A 17,134-nucleotide genomic window follows, 5' to 3' on the forward strand; every position below is an offset into this window, starting at 1 on the left:
GTGGCGAAGTAAACACATGGTTCTGCCGCCTCCTTTTCTCGCTTGATGGTACATTTGGAAGGCAGCTGTTTCTTTTTCTTTTTTTTTTAAACATTTTTTATTAAGTTATAGTCATTTTACAATGTTGTGTCAGATTCCAGTGAAGAGCACAATTTTTCAGTTTATACATGAACATACATATATTCATTGTCGCATTTTTTTTCGCTGTGAGCTAACACAAGCAGCTGTTTCTTTTTCTAAAGAGCCATGTATAGGGAGTAACAATTTCTCTAATATGAAGCTGTTTCCTGTCTTTTCACCTTGTAACCAATGCTGCGACGCACGCCTTTCAACACATGCACATGTAAGTTACTGTCCGTAAGTCAAGGCCGTGTCACTATTTTTTTATCTGACTTTGGACTATACTCTGCTACTTGAAGAAATTGCTTTTTTCAAAGTCAGCCTTCTCAGTAGCATCCTGATAAGCAGGGGTTTTCAATGCCCCTCCTGGGCATCCAGGAGGCCATGTTAAAACATGTTAAGATTCTGCCCCACTAGAGTTTCCAGTTCAGTTGGTCTGAGGTGGGAGGTCCAAGTACCTGCATTCCTAGCGATTTCCCCAGGTGATGCTGCTGCTGTTTGCAGAGGCCCGGGCTGTGAGAAACCACTGCCTGCAGCATCCACTTCATTGCCACTTCCTCCTTCTGTCCTCCTCTCCCTCTTCCTTCTCCTGTTCTCTCCTTACAACCACCCCTTCCTTCTCGGGTTCCTCTTCCTCCACATCCCCTAAATGGGGAGCTCTAAAGTTCCCACCTTGCCCCTCTTGCCCACCCTGAGCTCTCCCTTCACATCTCATCCCCTCCCGTGGCGTCTCTCATCCTCTTCACAGCCCACTCCTACCTCCTCCCGTCCTCCTGTGCTTCCCAGTCTCTGCACCTTTCAGCGCCCCGCCCTTCCACCTGGGCCCCCTTCCCAGGTCCACACGCCTCAATTCCACCTGCTCACGGGCCACACCCTCCCTCATGTGCCCTGGACCCCATAGAATAGCGCCCTCTCGATGTGCTGACATCTTCAGATGAGAAGTGTAGGTGAGTGTGAGGGAGAGGGAGAGAGGAAAGGGAAAGCAAATCTGGCAAAAGCCTAACAAAGAGTCAATCTAGGTGAAGCGTATGTGGTCATAATTGTCTTATTCTTTCAGCTTTTCATTTGCAATTTTTAAAATAAAAAATTGGGAAAAAAATTTAAAATCAAAAGCAGGGCTGTCTCCCTCTCCAGAACTCTCCTGGCATTGTAATTCTGTTTTCATTAGCATCTTTGTCATTGTCTGCCTCACAGTAGAGTCATTTACAGTTATGTCTGAGTTCTCAGCCCCTAGAATGTCCTCCGAGAGCAGACACTCTGCTTGGCTTGTCTGTCTGTGAATTCCCACTGCCTGGCCTCGCCCATGACGTCCAGCAGGCGAGCTGCTTCGAGGGAATGACGGCCCCTTCGCCGGGGCTAATGTAGAAGATACTATGGCGGGCCCCTCCCTGGACAAAACCTCGGTGTGGAAAAAGCACGTGCTGCAAACACACATTCCCGGGATAGGAATCCCAGCTCTCCTGTGCACTTGCTGTGCAAGCTTAGGGAAGCTGGCTAACCTCTCTGGGCTTTAAACTCTTCATCATTTAAATGAAAAATGATATCCACTTAAAATATGAATATTGCATAATGTATAGAAAGCACCTGGCAGAGTGCCTGGTATATGGTAATCACTGAATAAATATTAGCCATGGTGTGTGCACAGCACACGTGCACACACGCACGCGCGCACACACACACACACACACAGTCTATGTAATCTGACTCTGTCATCTAATTCTCTGCATACACACAACAGTTCACGCATGTGAGTTACGGAGCCCTCAGCAGATTCGGGCCAGAAACCATGGATACTCCACATTCTAACAACAGATCAGGCCATGGATATATCTGGTGAGATGCTTTCCAAAGATTATTCCTTCTATAAATGAATTAACTCCAGCTTTATAGCTTTTGCTGCCATCCATTACCTTATAAAACTGGAACAAAGGCATGGCTTTGTTTAAGTTCAATATCAAAGACTCCAGCAAATGTTTACCTTTCTCTTTTAAAACTTCCCTCACCCACACCACGCCCTAGCTAACACATAAAAAAGCCATTTGCCCTGCTTTGCAGTGTGCGTCTCAACCTTTTAAGACCCCTCCCCAACCCCTTCTTCACTTTGGAGACCATAGAAGATGCCCTATTACATTCTCTAATCTTCCATGTGATGACCTGTTGAAACCTGGGCCCTATTTAGGCAAAGCATTGAGATGTAACTTTTTCTTAATATTTATCAACTCCATTTCATCCTGGACTGTCTTGTAAGCAGAAAGAGGAGACGGGGGTCAGGGGAACCAAATAGGTCACGAATCCATGGGGCACTCAGCAGTATGGCCTCTTTGGCCAGTCCTTTGGGTCCTCTTTTCATTCTAAAAATCAGTATTTAATAAAACAAAGAAACAATAAGGGCCTACTGTATAGCACAGGGAACTATATCCAATTCATTGTAAAAACATATAATGGAAAAGAAGCTGAAAAAATATATACGTATGTATATGTATAACTGAATTGCTTTGCTGTACACCTGAAACTAACATTGTAAATCAACTATACTTCAATAAAAAATTACATTTTAGAAAGATATCATTGTATAGTAAAAAAAAAAAATCAGTATTTACACACCTTCTCTTCTCCCTGGCGTCCAGTACTGGAGTTTGGCAGAAAGAGAACACAGTCCAGGTTGGAAGGCATGATTCATCACAACTATTAAAAACATTAACATTGTAAAGTGCTCTGCTTGACACACAGTGGGGACCCCATAAATACTGATCAGATCTTTTAGACCAAAAAAGAAGTGCTGAGAGAGAGAGAAAAGGAAGGAGGGTGAGAAATAATAAATTGGGACAATTTTAATGGATGCATCATGATTTGGTACTAAAATTTCAAGCCAGTCTTTCAATTAGTGAAAAGAGACTGAATAGTTTGCAGGGTACAAGAAGGTTCGAATGTTTAGATTTTCTCCAGTTTACTGCCTGTACGTAGGCTGGGATCAGAGCACTGCCGCTGGCACCGGCCTGTCTTCTGAGCTACTAAAACTGAGATCACGTGGACCAATGCACTGTTTGCCTGTCCACCAGTAGCTGATAGAGTAAAAAGCGAGGCTGGGCTTGCTGACCGCTGGTTATACCTTGAAAAGACAGCACTGGCAAGAGAAAAGGTTGACCACGCAGGGAGAAAAGGAAGAAGCCTGGACTTCATTAAAAAAAAAAAAAAAAAAAAGAAAGTCACCTGATATGAGGGCTTTGTTTATGTCTCACAAGGTGAAGCAATTCCTGACACGCGCCGCATCAAATGCATAAAGGCAAGAGGGTCCAGGGCAGCTGCAGAGCAGTGCTGGGGCATTAAATCAACTTCATTTTCTTCCTCAAGCATGGAATTACAAATCTGGAAGAGAACCTTTTATTCCCAACTGTCATGTGTATTTCCCTGCTCAGCCAGCTAACTCATCTCAGCGCATCAGACTGGGTCTCCGTTCTCATGTGACATCTCCCTGGTATTAGCGCAAAGTCAGATGCAAATGCAATAAATAAGGCAAAGATATTCAGGGAAATAGGGCCCAGAGGGAATATCAACATGCACCCTCTCAGCTTGCATCTTTTCTTGATTTCAAAAATTACATGTCAATCTCTTTGGTAAATGCCATTCATTTGAAGCATCCAAAGGAATCCAAAGTGAGAGGAATCTATCTATAAAATACTGCTCATGTGTAAATACTGATCCAATTTACCAGCCTGGTAAACATGGGTTTCCGTTTACTATATTTCTTAAGTTGCAAACAGAAAGCAGATAGCCACTGTGTGCCTTCTGCAACCTTCATTTGCTCTAATAACAACTGTCATTCTTGCTTTGGATTTTTTCATGCTGTGCTTCCTGCATGGTATTGCAAAAAAGAGTAAGGAACAGTCTTCACTGTTCATAACAGTGAAAAAAAAAAAGCAAAGAAGAAAAGTGTACAGAAATAACATAAATGAGTATGAAACTGAAGTTCAGGGTCCCAGGGAAAGGAGAGAGAAGTGGGGAAAATGGAGCATGAATGTGTAAGGTATGGAGACGAAAACACTGGTACACCTCAGAACTGCAATATTAGAAAGCACAGTATGATCTTCAATTAATACAGAGTGAGCGAGGCAGTGACGGCACAGATGAGGTCACTGATATCAGGCTAACACGCACACATACACACGAGCTCAGTCGAGGAGAGCAAGGAGTCCAAATAGTCCTCACTCCCATATTCATTCTGGCCAGTACGTATGTGACATCAACAGGTGATGAACCAGGACAACTAAAGGCATGGCTAGGAAAGACCTGTTGCTAGAAGCATTGGACCAGTGGCCCGTCTTTGTTGGCAGGTGTGGGGGATAGAGAATGGCAAAAGCAGAGGGACTTGATTGAACTGCTTTCCTCAAGGAAATGAGGCTGCTCCTTTGATCTCTTTCTTTCTGGACCTTCCTAGGTTGTACCCTATAAATTTCTTCGGGAAGGAAATTTATAAACTTCTTTGGTTTTAAAAAAAAAATTATAGCTATCCCCCTGTTGGGATGGCTGAAGAAATGGACTCTGGATTCAGAGGGATGTCAGTTCAAAGTCCACCTTTTCCACTTGCCCAATCTAGCAGTGCCTGCTATGAAGAAAGTTGACATTTGGAAGGATCAGAATCTGAGATGCACAGGAAAATGATCCATGATCTCTCTCAGCCTCTCTGCTCCCCACCCTACCCCAACCAGTTTTCGGCCCTGCCCATCCCCAATCTCACCACAAAAATCTGTTAACAAGGATGAAAACATATGCCTTATCTATGTCTTCGGTATAGGACTTCCTGTCAAGTTCCTCCCAAACACCAAAATTCAGGAAGAACCTTCCCCTCGCAAAGCAGAGTCCCCTCCTGTAACTCCAGAGAAAGGGTGGGAGGCAGGGTGGGGTGGGCGTCACTCCAGAAGGCAGTCTCTCTACTGCAGACAGAGGTGCTGGGCTCAAAGGCTGCAGATGGTAACCCGGGGCAGATAGAATTCCATACTACTGAGTTTACAGTAGATTTTCTTTTTAAATCACAGAGACTGGGGGGTGAGCTCGTAGTGGGTTTACTTGTTTGCTTGATTATTTAGTGGTGGCGAGGGAAGAGGAAGATTTCACAGGCTCAAGATCATTCCAAAAAGCTTGGCTGCAGAGGGATTAAAAAAGGGTTCATGGAAAGAAGCCTCCTTCATCTCAGATAGTTCATGAACCATGAGAAGGATGAGGCACAGAAACGGGAGGAAATGGGTATAGTGTTCTGGTGAAAAGACACAAAAAAGGAAACTTGTTCCTCAAGGCACTGAGCAGCATCTTAATGCTCAAGTGATTCTCTGTGGTCACATGAGAGAGGCCTTTGTAGCACATCGAGGTGGGTTTACTGCTGAAATCACTGTGAACAGAGAAAACTGCCCCAGACAAAAATAAAGGGCCTAGTTTCAAGAATCTCCTTAGAAATCGGGGAGAAAGAGGAGCCTGTAATTAGGGTTTGTGTGCTCCTGCTCTGGGGGTGATGTCATCACCTAGAGAAAGACGGCACTCGGTGCCAAGAATCTGAGCTCACCGCTCTTCAGTAATTCAATAGGGTTTTGCATGGGAATTTCTCATCTAGAGGATTAGTGACCAACAAATCTACTGTGTAGGTACCAGCATTTGGCTAAGGGGGAGAAAGAAAAATGGAAATGACCTTGAAAATGGGAGCCATGTGAAAGAATGTAGCCCGGTGGTCCTCTCATTAGAATCATACGGTTGTGACCTTACTCTGTCAACCCCTCTCTGTTCCCCTTCCCGCCAGTTTGCAGCTGAGAAACTGAAGCTCAGAAGGAGGAAGCCACAAAGCCTGCTGGCTAGTCCCATGCCTGAACCCCACTTCAGTGCTTTTTCCTCTCTATCACCCTGTGCCCCAGCCTCTGTCAATTTCCAGGCTGTGACAGCAAGGATGCTCAGAGCCTTACCCTCCTGGATGCCACCTGAGTCATTCCTAGAGACCCAGGGACACTGGTTCATATGACATGAGCTTCCAGGCTGCACAGACCCTCGGGGGAAACAAACATCCTGCTGGAGACACTTTCTGCGGTGGCAGCGGCAGGTGTCACTGTGCAGAGATGCTGCGGCAAAGCCAGCGAAACCGGTTCTGGGTGAAAGCACCCCAAGCCGCTCCGCCAGAACCCTGCTGGGTTGCGGCTGGCAGTCTGGGGCTAATCCCCCAACCTCGTTTTAACTAATAGTTTTAACACCTTCCCTGGCTAAACTTTTTCCTGTAATTAAATTAAACTAAATGAGTAGAGCTTCACTTTCTTTCCTTTCTTCTGTTTATCCTAAATGAGAGGGAAGAAGAAAATGCAGGTCAGCATCAAAGGAAAAAGTCGTGTTCTGGAAAAATCCATGAACCTTATCATTAGGTCCTGATGATGTGCATGTGGGAAGACTGCCAGATCCGAAGCCGTTTTATTTATTTGTTTTAGTAAAAGTACCAAGACCAAATATCCCAAAAGAAGCTGTTTCAGGGAGACACACACTCTTCTCAAATGCTGCTGCTGTGGCTCAGAGTATAGTTGTAGTGTCTCTTCGGATGTTGGCTACTTCAAAGCTGGTCTTGAGCCAAAAAAAAAAAATCTCATTTTTACCCTTGAAGTATTATCCAACTTGTTGGTATATATTTACATTTGGACCCAAGTGATTTCTGATTTTTTTTTTAATCTTCAAAGATTAAGATTTACCACCATTGTGGATGTTCCAAAGGAAGGCACCGGCCTGGCAGTGCCGACACACGTCCGCGTCAGTCTGCCTGTCACCAAAGGAAGCCGGGAGTGCGGGTGGGTTCCTGACGGCCTGCATCCTTTCAGCCACACTGTATCACACTCCCTTGTGTCACTGCCTTCCCCAACACTGAAAGCCAATAAGGATGTAAACTGCATGTTCAGTTGTCTGAGGAGGTGTGAATGGGGCATGAAAACTCAAATGTCCATGAGGGCCAGGCAGGGAAAGTTCCAGAATGGAGAAGCCCAGAGAAAGCATTAAAGAGAGCAGCCAGTACGTCACAAGAGCCACTCGCAGCCTCGCAGACGCTCAGGCTCATGGTTGCCAGAGTCTTCAGTTATCCAAAAGAATCTGGAAACCTTGTGTTTGTTTTTTTTTTAATTTCTTAATTATTAAATGTGAGCAAAATATTTAAAAAATTGAAATATAAGTACATAAATGCCAGCTATACACATACATATATACATTCTGTGGACCGTGTGAAGGCTGCAGGTCACAAATTTGTGTCCTCTGGCCACATACACCAAAACACCATGTGACCTTGAACGGGGCCCAATCCTGAAGCCTACAAAAGATTTCTGTGTGGTTACTACGTATAAAATAGATAAACAATAAGAACCTACTGTACAGCACAGGGAACTATATTCAATTTCTTGTAATAACTTATAATGGACAAGAATCTGAAAAGAAAATATGTATGTGTATGTATATGTATAACTGAATCACTTTGCAGTGCACCTGAAACTAACAGTGTAAATCAACTGCGCTTCAATTAAAAAATTTTTAGAAAAGTGAAAAAAAAAAAAAAGATTTCTGTGTGGATGTTATCAACAGGAACTCAAAAGCAAACACAACTGCTCCTGAGAAGTCCACAGCATGGAAATTACTAAAAATCCCACTGCGAGAGGGACACCCTTTACGCCTTTATTGAAAACCCTTTCTCAGCCATGGCATTTTGATTTTTGCAGTCTGCTTATTATAAAATCAGTGATATTTTAGAGAAAAACCTTATACTCTGTGGATAGAAAAAAAAAATCTCAGTCTACCTGAGGAAATGGATTTAACTTTTATGGTTTTTCTTTTAAAGCCCTTCCAGTAGTTTGACAAAATCATTTGGAACTATTTTTACTACTTATCAAAGAAACTCAGACTGCATACAGTTACAACTATCAAATAATAGTTATTGAAAATCTGTATTAAAGACACAAGTTTTACTACAACAAGCAAGTATTGCCGTTTGTCAAAGCATATGAGCTTAAATTTGTCAGCCTGGAACAACACATGTGCACAAACACACATATTTGAACAAGAAAAGTGAGCCCTACCTACGGGAAATGAAAGGAAAGTCAACTCAGCCCCAAGTTAGCTACCTCACTGATTGACCACAGAGCCTCCATCATTCAAGACATCCCTTCCGGTTTAGGCATTCTCTTTAAAGGTCCTTATTGAGAGGTAAAGGTAACACATTCACCCTCTAGCACTCGTTGTCAGATTGCATGATGATAAAATCAGGGCTGCAGTTCCAGCTCACACTTACAGGCACTTCCAGGGATAGGATCCCACTGTCTCCCCAGTGGAGGACATGGCTACATGGTTACTGGTCCCCCTCTCTCCCTCAGAGACTGGATTTTTACACATCATTCCCCTAACATGTACTTGGTTCAGCAGAGACAATCAGAAACATTTGTTTTGTTTTGTTGTGTTTTGTGTGAGGGAACTGAGGCCCAGAGGAAGTCGGACCACTTGCCAAGGATTCTACCCCTGGCCCCTTGTGCCATTGCAGAGACAGCCTTTTCCTTCCCCAGAACAGTCATCTGGCCCCTGGGAGAAGGGGGCCGAGGAGAAAGCAGGGGGCTCACGTGAGGAACTTCAAGTGGAGGCAGAGCGGAGCCTCCAGGAGGAAACTTTCCTTCAGGTCTTGTGGGACCTGAGCTCCCATGGCTCGCAAGGCCTCCCTCCTTCCCTCAGACGCACTGAGCCACTGGAACATTCTCCTGGCTGCTCTGGCGTTCTGTTTCTTCTTGCCCATTTAGGTCACCTTTCTCGGGCCTCAAGCCAATTTCATTTATTTTGTTTTACACACGAGTGAAAGGAGACACTGAGCAATTCATCTCCTTCTCTAAGTCATGCCCACAAACTCCATCCAGTTTCCTTTCTCACCCAGCCTTCCCGGCTCGCAGACAATGGAGCATTGAAAGGACTTGTTTACATTGACCTTTCCATTAATTCGAAGACAAAGTCTTCTAACGCCTTCCTAGATGGTACAGAACTGAAGGAGGGAACAAGCTGGGGGTTCATCTGGAACCTTCCCTTTTGTGCCAATTAAGGATCAAGAATCGAAAACTACAGAACACAGAAAGGAGAGTGGGCATAGCAGAGAAGCTTGGAGTTTTCCAGCAAATCTGAGTATCAGCAAGTCTTACATTTTACCCAAACCAGTGCAGTGGTAGACGTCTATCCTCAGGACACACCTGGCCAAGATTTTCCCACTGCCCTTCGTAACCGTGCCTGCACCAGGTGGAAATAAGAAAAGCTGAAGCTTAAGGTCAACAAGAAAGAAATGGCTCAAGGTCACAGTGCTGGCTTGACCTCAGGCGGTGAACTTCAGAGACCTGCAGCCCTGCTTTCTGTTCCCTCCCTAGCCTGGGTGCAGCCTGGAAGGAGCCGGGGTGCAGGAGGCACGCCCAGCCACTTACCTGGGCAGATGTCAGCTCCCAACACCTTCCTGCCTCTGAAGAAGGCGGCAGTTAGGAGAGGTGTTTGAGAAAGCTGCAGTGCAGGTAGAAAAGGTTTTCCAGCCCAGTCCTGCAGCCCCAAGTGCTAAAATAAAGCCTGGGGGCCTGCAGGATGTGGGAGGGACAAGGGGTCTGGCCCAGTCAGTGGGAGGCCACAGAGAAACAGGTACACCCCCATTCTCCTTTGCTCCCTAAAAGGCAACTTAGGGGCCATAGTTGAGTATGTCTGACTTCTAAAGCAAGATAATAGGTTGGTTTCCCTCTTTTCTGGCTCAAGCTAACAGACCTTTCCCTACTTACAGAGGCGTTTGTAAAAGAATAATCTGCAGAGAAAGGGTGTTATTTAAATGTATGTATCTATCAAAATGCATCAAACTGTGCATCCGAAATATGTGTAATTTACTGTACAGGAATTACACCACCATAAAGATGCTAAAAAAATTTAAAACTTAAAAAAAAGGTATGAACAACGAATCAGTGCTACTTTCTCACTCACCTTCGCTTCTTCATTCACGTCCCAGGTGAAGGAAACAGCATTGTACGCGATCTCTTCAATGTTTCCAATTGTATTAAAGCTCTCCTTGTAATCAGCTGTGACGTGAAAAAAGAGAAAGGTCTTAAAAGAGTAAAAGTTACTGGGTGACATGTCTTGAACCATCATTTTCCAATGGGGAGACTGCTGCTTTGCCTAGTCGTCTGCCTGTCTCTATGGCAACAGTGCAGGATTTGCGCTCACTGGTAGCCTTCCACTAACATTTACTCTTTAAGAATGTTAAGCACGTTCCTCTAATAAAAGAGTAAGTCTGGGTGAAGCGATGTTCCCAACGGATTTGTTCATTAATTTCATGTTTGAGTAGGTTTTTAAAATTATTCATTTTTTTCCCTCCTGAGTCCCTTGTCACCTACCCACTCCCTCTCCTGCTCACTTTCCTGCCACTTAATTGTGCTGGCAGTGCCTGAGCCATCCCTGGGGACTGTTCCATAGAACAGAGTATCTGTTTCTTAGCCAGGACTTCAGTGAAGAAATTCCAGGAGAATGCAAAAAAACTTTTTTTTTTAACTTCTTTTTGGACTTGGGCACAGAGTTGAGTTAATCACACTCAGCTCACTCTCCCCACCTGTCTATTCAAGGCCCTCTCTTCTTTCTTTTTTAATGTAATAGCTATTTATTTCTTTATCCCCACTATCCTCCCCACCAAAACAATAGCTATCAGTGTGTTTGCTCTGTATTCTTAGGAACTATGCTGGGTTGATTTGCCTGTGTACATGGCTTTCATTTTCACAAACTGTGCTGTGCTCTGATAACTAGGGTTGCCAGGGTTAGCAAATATTTGGCACATACTTATCCTAAAAAGTATTTGTTGACCAGAAATTCAAATTGAACTGGGTACCCTGTATTTTATCTGGCAACCCTAACTCTGCACCTTTCCACATAGAACCACATTGCTGGTTGCATGCCTAATTCCAGCGGTGGCTGTGTAAACTTCCATGGTGACCGTCAACCACAATTACCCCCTCTCCCCAGACACAGACCTTTCAGTGGTCTCCAGCTCTTTGGTACCAGAGACAACACTGTGATAAAATTCCTTATTCCTGTCTCCACTGTCACTGCCTTAGTTGGCCTTCAGGTCCAGACATGATATTCCTAGTCTTCATCCTCACTCTTTCGTGAGGTCTTCAGCTTATGCCTACCATCCCGACTCTCTCCCCTACTCTCAGCCTCCTTTGACAAGACCTCCGACCTTAACTGCATCCCTCGTGTACTAAACACACACCGGTCCTGTCCTGCTTGGCTGGCATCATGCTGAGGCCCCTCTGCTTTTCTTTGAGGGCTGGTTCCTTCGCAGCTTGATCACCAGATCACATGTGTTCTTTCTTCCTAAGCTTCTATAATTATTTTTGGAAAACAAAATCTTTGATCATGTGCTTTTAATGAGTTTTTATAAGGCTAAAATTTACTCCCTGATCTAACACATCCTGCACGCCTGTCCACATCATCACACACCAGTCCCACAACAGGGGTCAGAGGAAGCCTCAATGCCAATGATATTGGAGGTCTTTTTGTTTATAAAATTTTTAAAAATATTTTTTTGAGTTAGGAGTGAGGTACTATGACTGACTCCCAGGATACATAAGGTGTTCATTGTCTGCCAAATCTGACAAGTTTCTGACCAAACGGTCACTTCCTCATCCTGTGTTCTAAGTGGCCCCTATCACTCCAGGGCTGGTGGCTTCCTGAGGCTTCAACAAGTTCTATTAATGCTGTAAAATTTTGAAGTCTGCTTTCCTAAAATTAACATAGCTGACCTTTTTGAGCCGTCTCCTCCTCATTTATCACAAAATCTAAGTTCATGTGATTTACCAAGATTTTAATTGCCTTCTCTTATTAATACAACTCATTTCATGTGAATTAGGTGGAGCAGGACTCCTATTTGCTGTTTCTGTCCAAAATACAAATAATAATAAAACAAAGTCCATAATAAGTTTATACTAATCTGTAATAAAACAGAGTCAGTTTGATTTTGTTTAAAAAAAAAAAAACAAACTCCTTATTTCTGGGACCTGGAATGATGGTTAATTGCAGAAAAATCTACTTAAATGTGCTTCCTCAGATTCACTTTCTAGAATGGTTCGTGTCAGTCTAGACTCTGACCAGAATTCTATTTCCCCTCTTTCTCACCAAATTTCTACGTTTGGGGCCAATCCATTTGGTTCAAAGTGGTATCTTAATGATGTTATATTTGCATTTTTTCGATGAATTCAAACATCCCTTCACATCCAGGACAGCCACCCAAATGTCTCTTTATACAAACTGTCTCTTTATGTCCTTTGTCCATGATTCTATTGGTTTCCCCAGGGAAACTTTAAAGCAAAACTATATATTTTTACTTTGTAAATAAAGCATACACACTTGAATATAGAAGCTTGTGTGTTCACCATAGGAAAGTCATAAACAAATAAGAAAAATATTTAAAAGCAGCCACAATCTACTCACCCATGAACAACCCCTCAAAACACATCTGGGTATAATTCATTTTTCCTGTCTCAGTCTCTGTCTCTCTTTCTCCAAAATATGTAAATATTTTTACATAATATTGCAACAATTAATTTTTAATTTACTTTTTTTCCTTTAATATATCTTCAGCATCTTTCCATGTCAATAAATAAACCTGTGGAAAAATAGTTCTAATGGCCAGATACTTTATATTAGATTAAAATAAAACGCTATAACTTTATTTTGTTCTTGTTGGTAACTTAAATGAAGTCCAATATTTTGCTACCTTAAATAGCACTTAACCTAATTATCTTTATGGCAATATAGTCATATACTTCATTATTTCATTAACATATATCTCAGAAGTGAAATTAATAGGTCAGAGACAAATAAATATTCTAAAACTTTTAATTCATTTTGTCAAATTGCTTCCGGAAAGGTTGAAACAATTTATTTTCACAACAACAGTGTATGACTTCCAGTTTCCTCAAAATGTCTCTTTCCAAATTGGTATGCAAAACAAGTTAACATTATTTTAATTTGCAATTCTTTGATTGCTAAAGAATAGAACAGTCTTCCATTTGCTTTCTGGCTCTTTGCAGTGTTTCTTTATATTCTTTCTCTTCGTCTTTAAAATGTATTCACTTATTATAACAGTTTACTGTTCTGTCTTTTGCTCATTTTTCTCTTAGGTAATTCAAATTTTCTCATTGACTTTAAAGTAAATATTGAAAGCTAAGAAATAAAATAGAAAGCAAAAGAAAACCATTTTATATTCTACAAATTTAGAATAAGGCTTTATGACTATACTTGGGGCGGTTTTAAAAGCAAACCTGTGCTTTTAGCAGGCCAGCCAATCTCTTAAAATTCTGAAAAGAAAGCAGATCACTGAATCCAAAGAAACTGAGTTTCCTGATGCTTCAGAGCTATGTTTTAAAAGATAGTCTTGTGATTTTGTTTTGAAGTTTTTAATAAGCATTTTTAAAACTCAAAAATCAATCATAAATGTTAAACGCAAATGCCATATCTAGCAATAAAGAGAAACCAAAGTGGTCTGGTCAAACGCTGAGCCTAGATCGGCCAAGTTTTTGCATTATAAGGTTTTATTTTTCCATACCTTCTCCAGCTGAAAAATTTCTCCCCTAAAAATGCCTTAGCTTAGAAAAGGAAAGGATTTTAAAAACAAATACAAATAAAATGCTTTCTGGTTCCCCAACTCTTGCACAGGGTCTCTATCAGTTTCTCTCCATCATATTCACATACTCCATCAACAAATGTATTGAAAAATGTTTACTGTGTGTCTCCTATATACTAGGCGGCGTCCCCACGCTTGAGGAACAGCAGAAAATCTTAGGTCCCTAATCTGTCGGTGCTTACAGTTCAGAAGGAGACAGAATACTGATAAGGAGACAAATAAAGAACAACACGATTATGTTTAATATGCTTTTTTTATGCCAAAAACAAACAAGCAAAAAACAAGACTAGCTGGATTACTTTTTATTGGGTGGTTATGTTACCTTGTTTATTTCCTTCACACTGCATCTCAGTATTTTATTTATTTGCTTATTTATTTATCACCAGCATTTTCCATTAGCTCCACTACACGAAGGCAAGGGACTTCTCTTAAATAGTGCTACTTTCCCAGTGTTTAACATTATCCAGACAAGACGTACCCCCTAAACTCGATGAATAAATGAGTAAATGAATGTAAAATGGACACACAGGAATACACAGAAAATATAACTAAGAGACATGTCAAGCATTCCTATTTAACCTTATACAAGAAATACCTGTTCCGCTCTACCCCGTTGTTCTTATCCTCTAAGCCATTCACCGATAGACGGTAAAACAGCTCTGCTGTCACGTGGAGACTGTCAAAGTTTTCTGCACACCTTAGACACATTGATATTGCTTTGTACACGTGCTTTTTTGTCCAGTAAAAAATGCTAATAGATGCGTCTCCCGTTTCTGAAAACTGTCTTAACGTCCTTTGATAAGTCTTGTTTGCTTAAGGGTTCACGGCCCATGGTGCAGGAGTAAAAACTCAGCAACCTGTTAAGTCTTCCTGAACTTATTCCCTCAAGAAAGTTTCTCAAACCCAAATTTTGTTAGGTGTTGACAGCTGCCACCAGTACAAGTATTGTCATGACTTGATGCAGTGACTTTAGTTTCCCAGAGCTGCTGTAACAAATGCCACAAATGTGGGGATTTAAAAGCCACAGAAATGTATTCTCTCACAGTTCTGGAGGCCAGAAGTTCCAAATCAAGGCGTTGGCAGGGCTGGTTTGTTCCGGAAGCTCTCAGGGAAGTGGGCTCCGTGCCCCTCCTAGCTTCTGGTGGCTGCTGCTAATGCTTGGCACCCCTGGACCTGCAGACAAGCGCTGTAACCTCTGCCTCTGTCTGCACACGGTGCTCTCCTATGTCTCTGTTCCCCCCTTTTCTTCTCTTCCAAGCACGTGTCATTGGATTTAAGGCCCACCCTAATCCAGAATGACCTCATCTTGAGATCCTTCTTATTGTGTCTGCAAAGACCTTTTTCCTAAATAAGGTCACGTGTACCAGATCTGGGGCTTAGGATACGAACATAAAATTTTTGAGGGTTATCATTCAACCCCTGCAACAAAGATTCCCTCCTATGATTGGAAGCCACATGATTTGAGTGTCTGGCTTGTTCTTGTATGACAGCCACAGGAGCTAAAAAGCAAGCACCCTACTTTAAGAGAATTTTAAAGCATTTAATTGGCACGCCTTAGAGATACTGTGGAGCTTGCTTCCAGGCCAGTAAAGTGAATATTGAAATAAAATGAGTCACACTAATTCTTTTCCTAGTGCATGTAATATTTATATTTACTCTGTATTGTACTTTTCTGAGTATGCAATAGCACTATGTCTAACAAACAATGCACATACCTTAATTTTAAAATATTGCTAAAAAGACTATCACCTGGGCTTTCAGTGAGTCCTAATCTTTTTGCAGGTGGAGGGTCCTGCCTTGATGCCGATGGCTGCTGGCTGATCAGAGGTGGTTGCTGAAGGCTGGGGCGGCTGTGGCAATTTCTTAAAATAAGACAACAATAAAGTTTGCCACATCAATTGATTTTTCTTTACACGAACAATTCCTCTGTAGCATGCAATGCTGTTGAAAGCATTTTAGCCACAGTACAACTTCTTCCAAAATTAGAGTCAAGTTTATGTCATATTCTAAATCCTTTGTTGTCATTTCAACAATTTCGACAGCATCTTCACCAGGAGTAGTTTCCACTGCAAGAAACCGCTTTCTTTGCTCACCTATAAGAAGGAAGTCCACATTCATGACAGTTTTATCACGAGATGGCAGCAATTCAGCCCCATCTTCAGGCTCCACTTCTAATTCTAGTTCTCTTGCTACTTCCACCGCATCTGCAGTTACTTTATTCACTCAAGTCTTGAATCCCTCAAAGCCATCCATGAGGGTTGGAATCAACTTCTTCCAAACTCCTGTGAATGTTGATATTTTGACCTCTTCGCATGAATCACAAATGTTCTTAATGGCACCTAGAATGGCAAATACTTTCCAGAAGGTTTTCCATTTACTTTGCCCAGATCCATCAGAGGAATCATTGTCTATGGCAGCTAGAGCCTTACGGAATGTATTTCTTAAATAATAAAACTTGAAAGTCAAAATTACTCCTTGATCCATGGGCTACAAAATGGATGGATGTTACAGGCATGAAAATAACACTAATCTCGTCGGACATCTCTGTCGGAGCTCTTGGGTGACCAGGCACATTATCATTGGGCAGTTGTAATATTTTGAAAGGAATCTTTTTTTTCTTAGCAGAAGGTCTCAACAGTGGGCTTAAAATATTCAGGAAAACATGTTGTAGACACGTGTGCTCTCATCCCAGCTTTGCTGTTACATTTACAGAGCACAGGCAGAGTAGATTTAGCGTAATGCTTAAGAGCCCTAGGATTCGCAGATGCTAAATGAGCATTGGCTTCAACTTCAAGTAACCAGCTGCATTAGCCCCTAACAAGAGAGTCACCCTGTCCTTTGAAGCTTTGGAGCCAGGCACTGACATCTCCTCTCTAGCTATGCAAGTCCTAGATGGCATCTTCTTCCAATATAAGGCTGTTCTGTCTACGCTGAAAATCTGTTATTTAGTGCAGCCTCCTTCATGAATGATCTGAGCCAGGTCTTCTGGATGACTTGCTGCAGCTTCTACATCAGCAGTTGCCGCTTCACCTTGTACTTTTGCATATGGAGACGGTGCCTCTCCTTAAACCTCATGCACCAACCTCTCCTAGCTTCAAACTTTTCTTCTGCAGCTTGCTCTGGATTCAGCTTTGGCTTAAGGGAAAGCTGTGGTTAATTTGATCTTCTATCTAGACCAGTAAAACTTTCTCCATATCAGCAGTAAGTTTATTTCACTTTCTTATCGTTTATGTGTTCCCTGAAGTAACACTTTTCATTTTCTTCAAGAACTTGTCCAGGGGGAGGGTATAGCTCGGTGGTGGGGTGTGTGCTTAGAATGCACAAGGTCGTGGGTTCAAG

General features: G+C 42.3%; 1 protein-coding gene across 2 annotated transcripts in view; it reads right to left on the reverse strand.

The window, feature by feature from the left end:
• The window catches only part of GRHL2 (grainyhead like transcription factor 2), a 142,767-nt gene that overhangs the window by 46,921 nt on the left and 78,712 nt on the right, over window positions 1-17,134 (reverse strand). For both annotated transcript variants that reach the window (XM_010981884.3, XM_010981883.3), the window contains exon 8: window positions 10,102-10,196. In XM_010981884.3, the coding sequence (XP_010980186.1) occupies window positions 10,102-10,196 (95 nt within the window). The remainder of the gene's footprint in view (window positions 1-10,101; window positions 10,197-17,134) is intronic.

Source organism: Camelus dromedarius, chromosome 20 (genome assembly GCF_036321535.1).
Source record: "Camelus dromedarius isolate mCamDro1 chromosome 20, mCamDro1.pat, whole genome shotgun sequence".
Taxonomy (NCBI): domain Eukaryota; kingdom Metazoa; phylum Chordata; class Mammalia; order Artiodactyla; family Camelidae; genus Camelus; species Camelus dromedarius.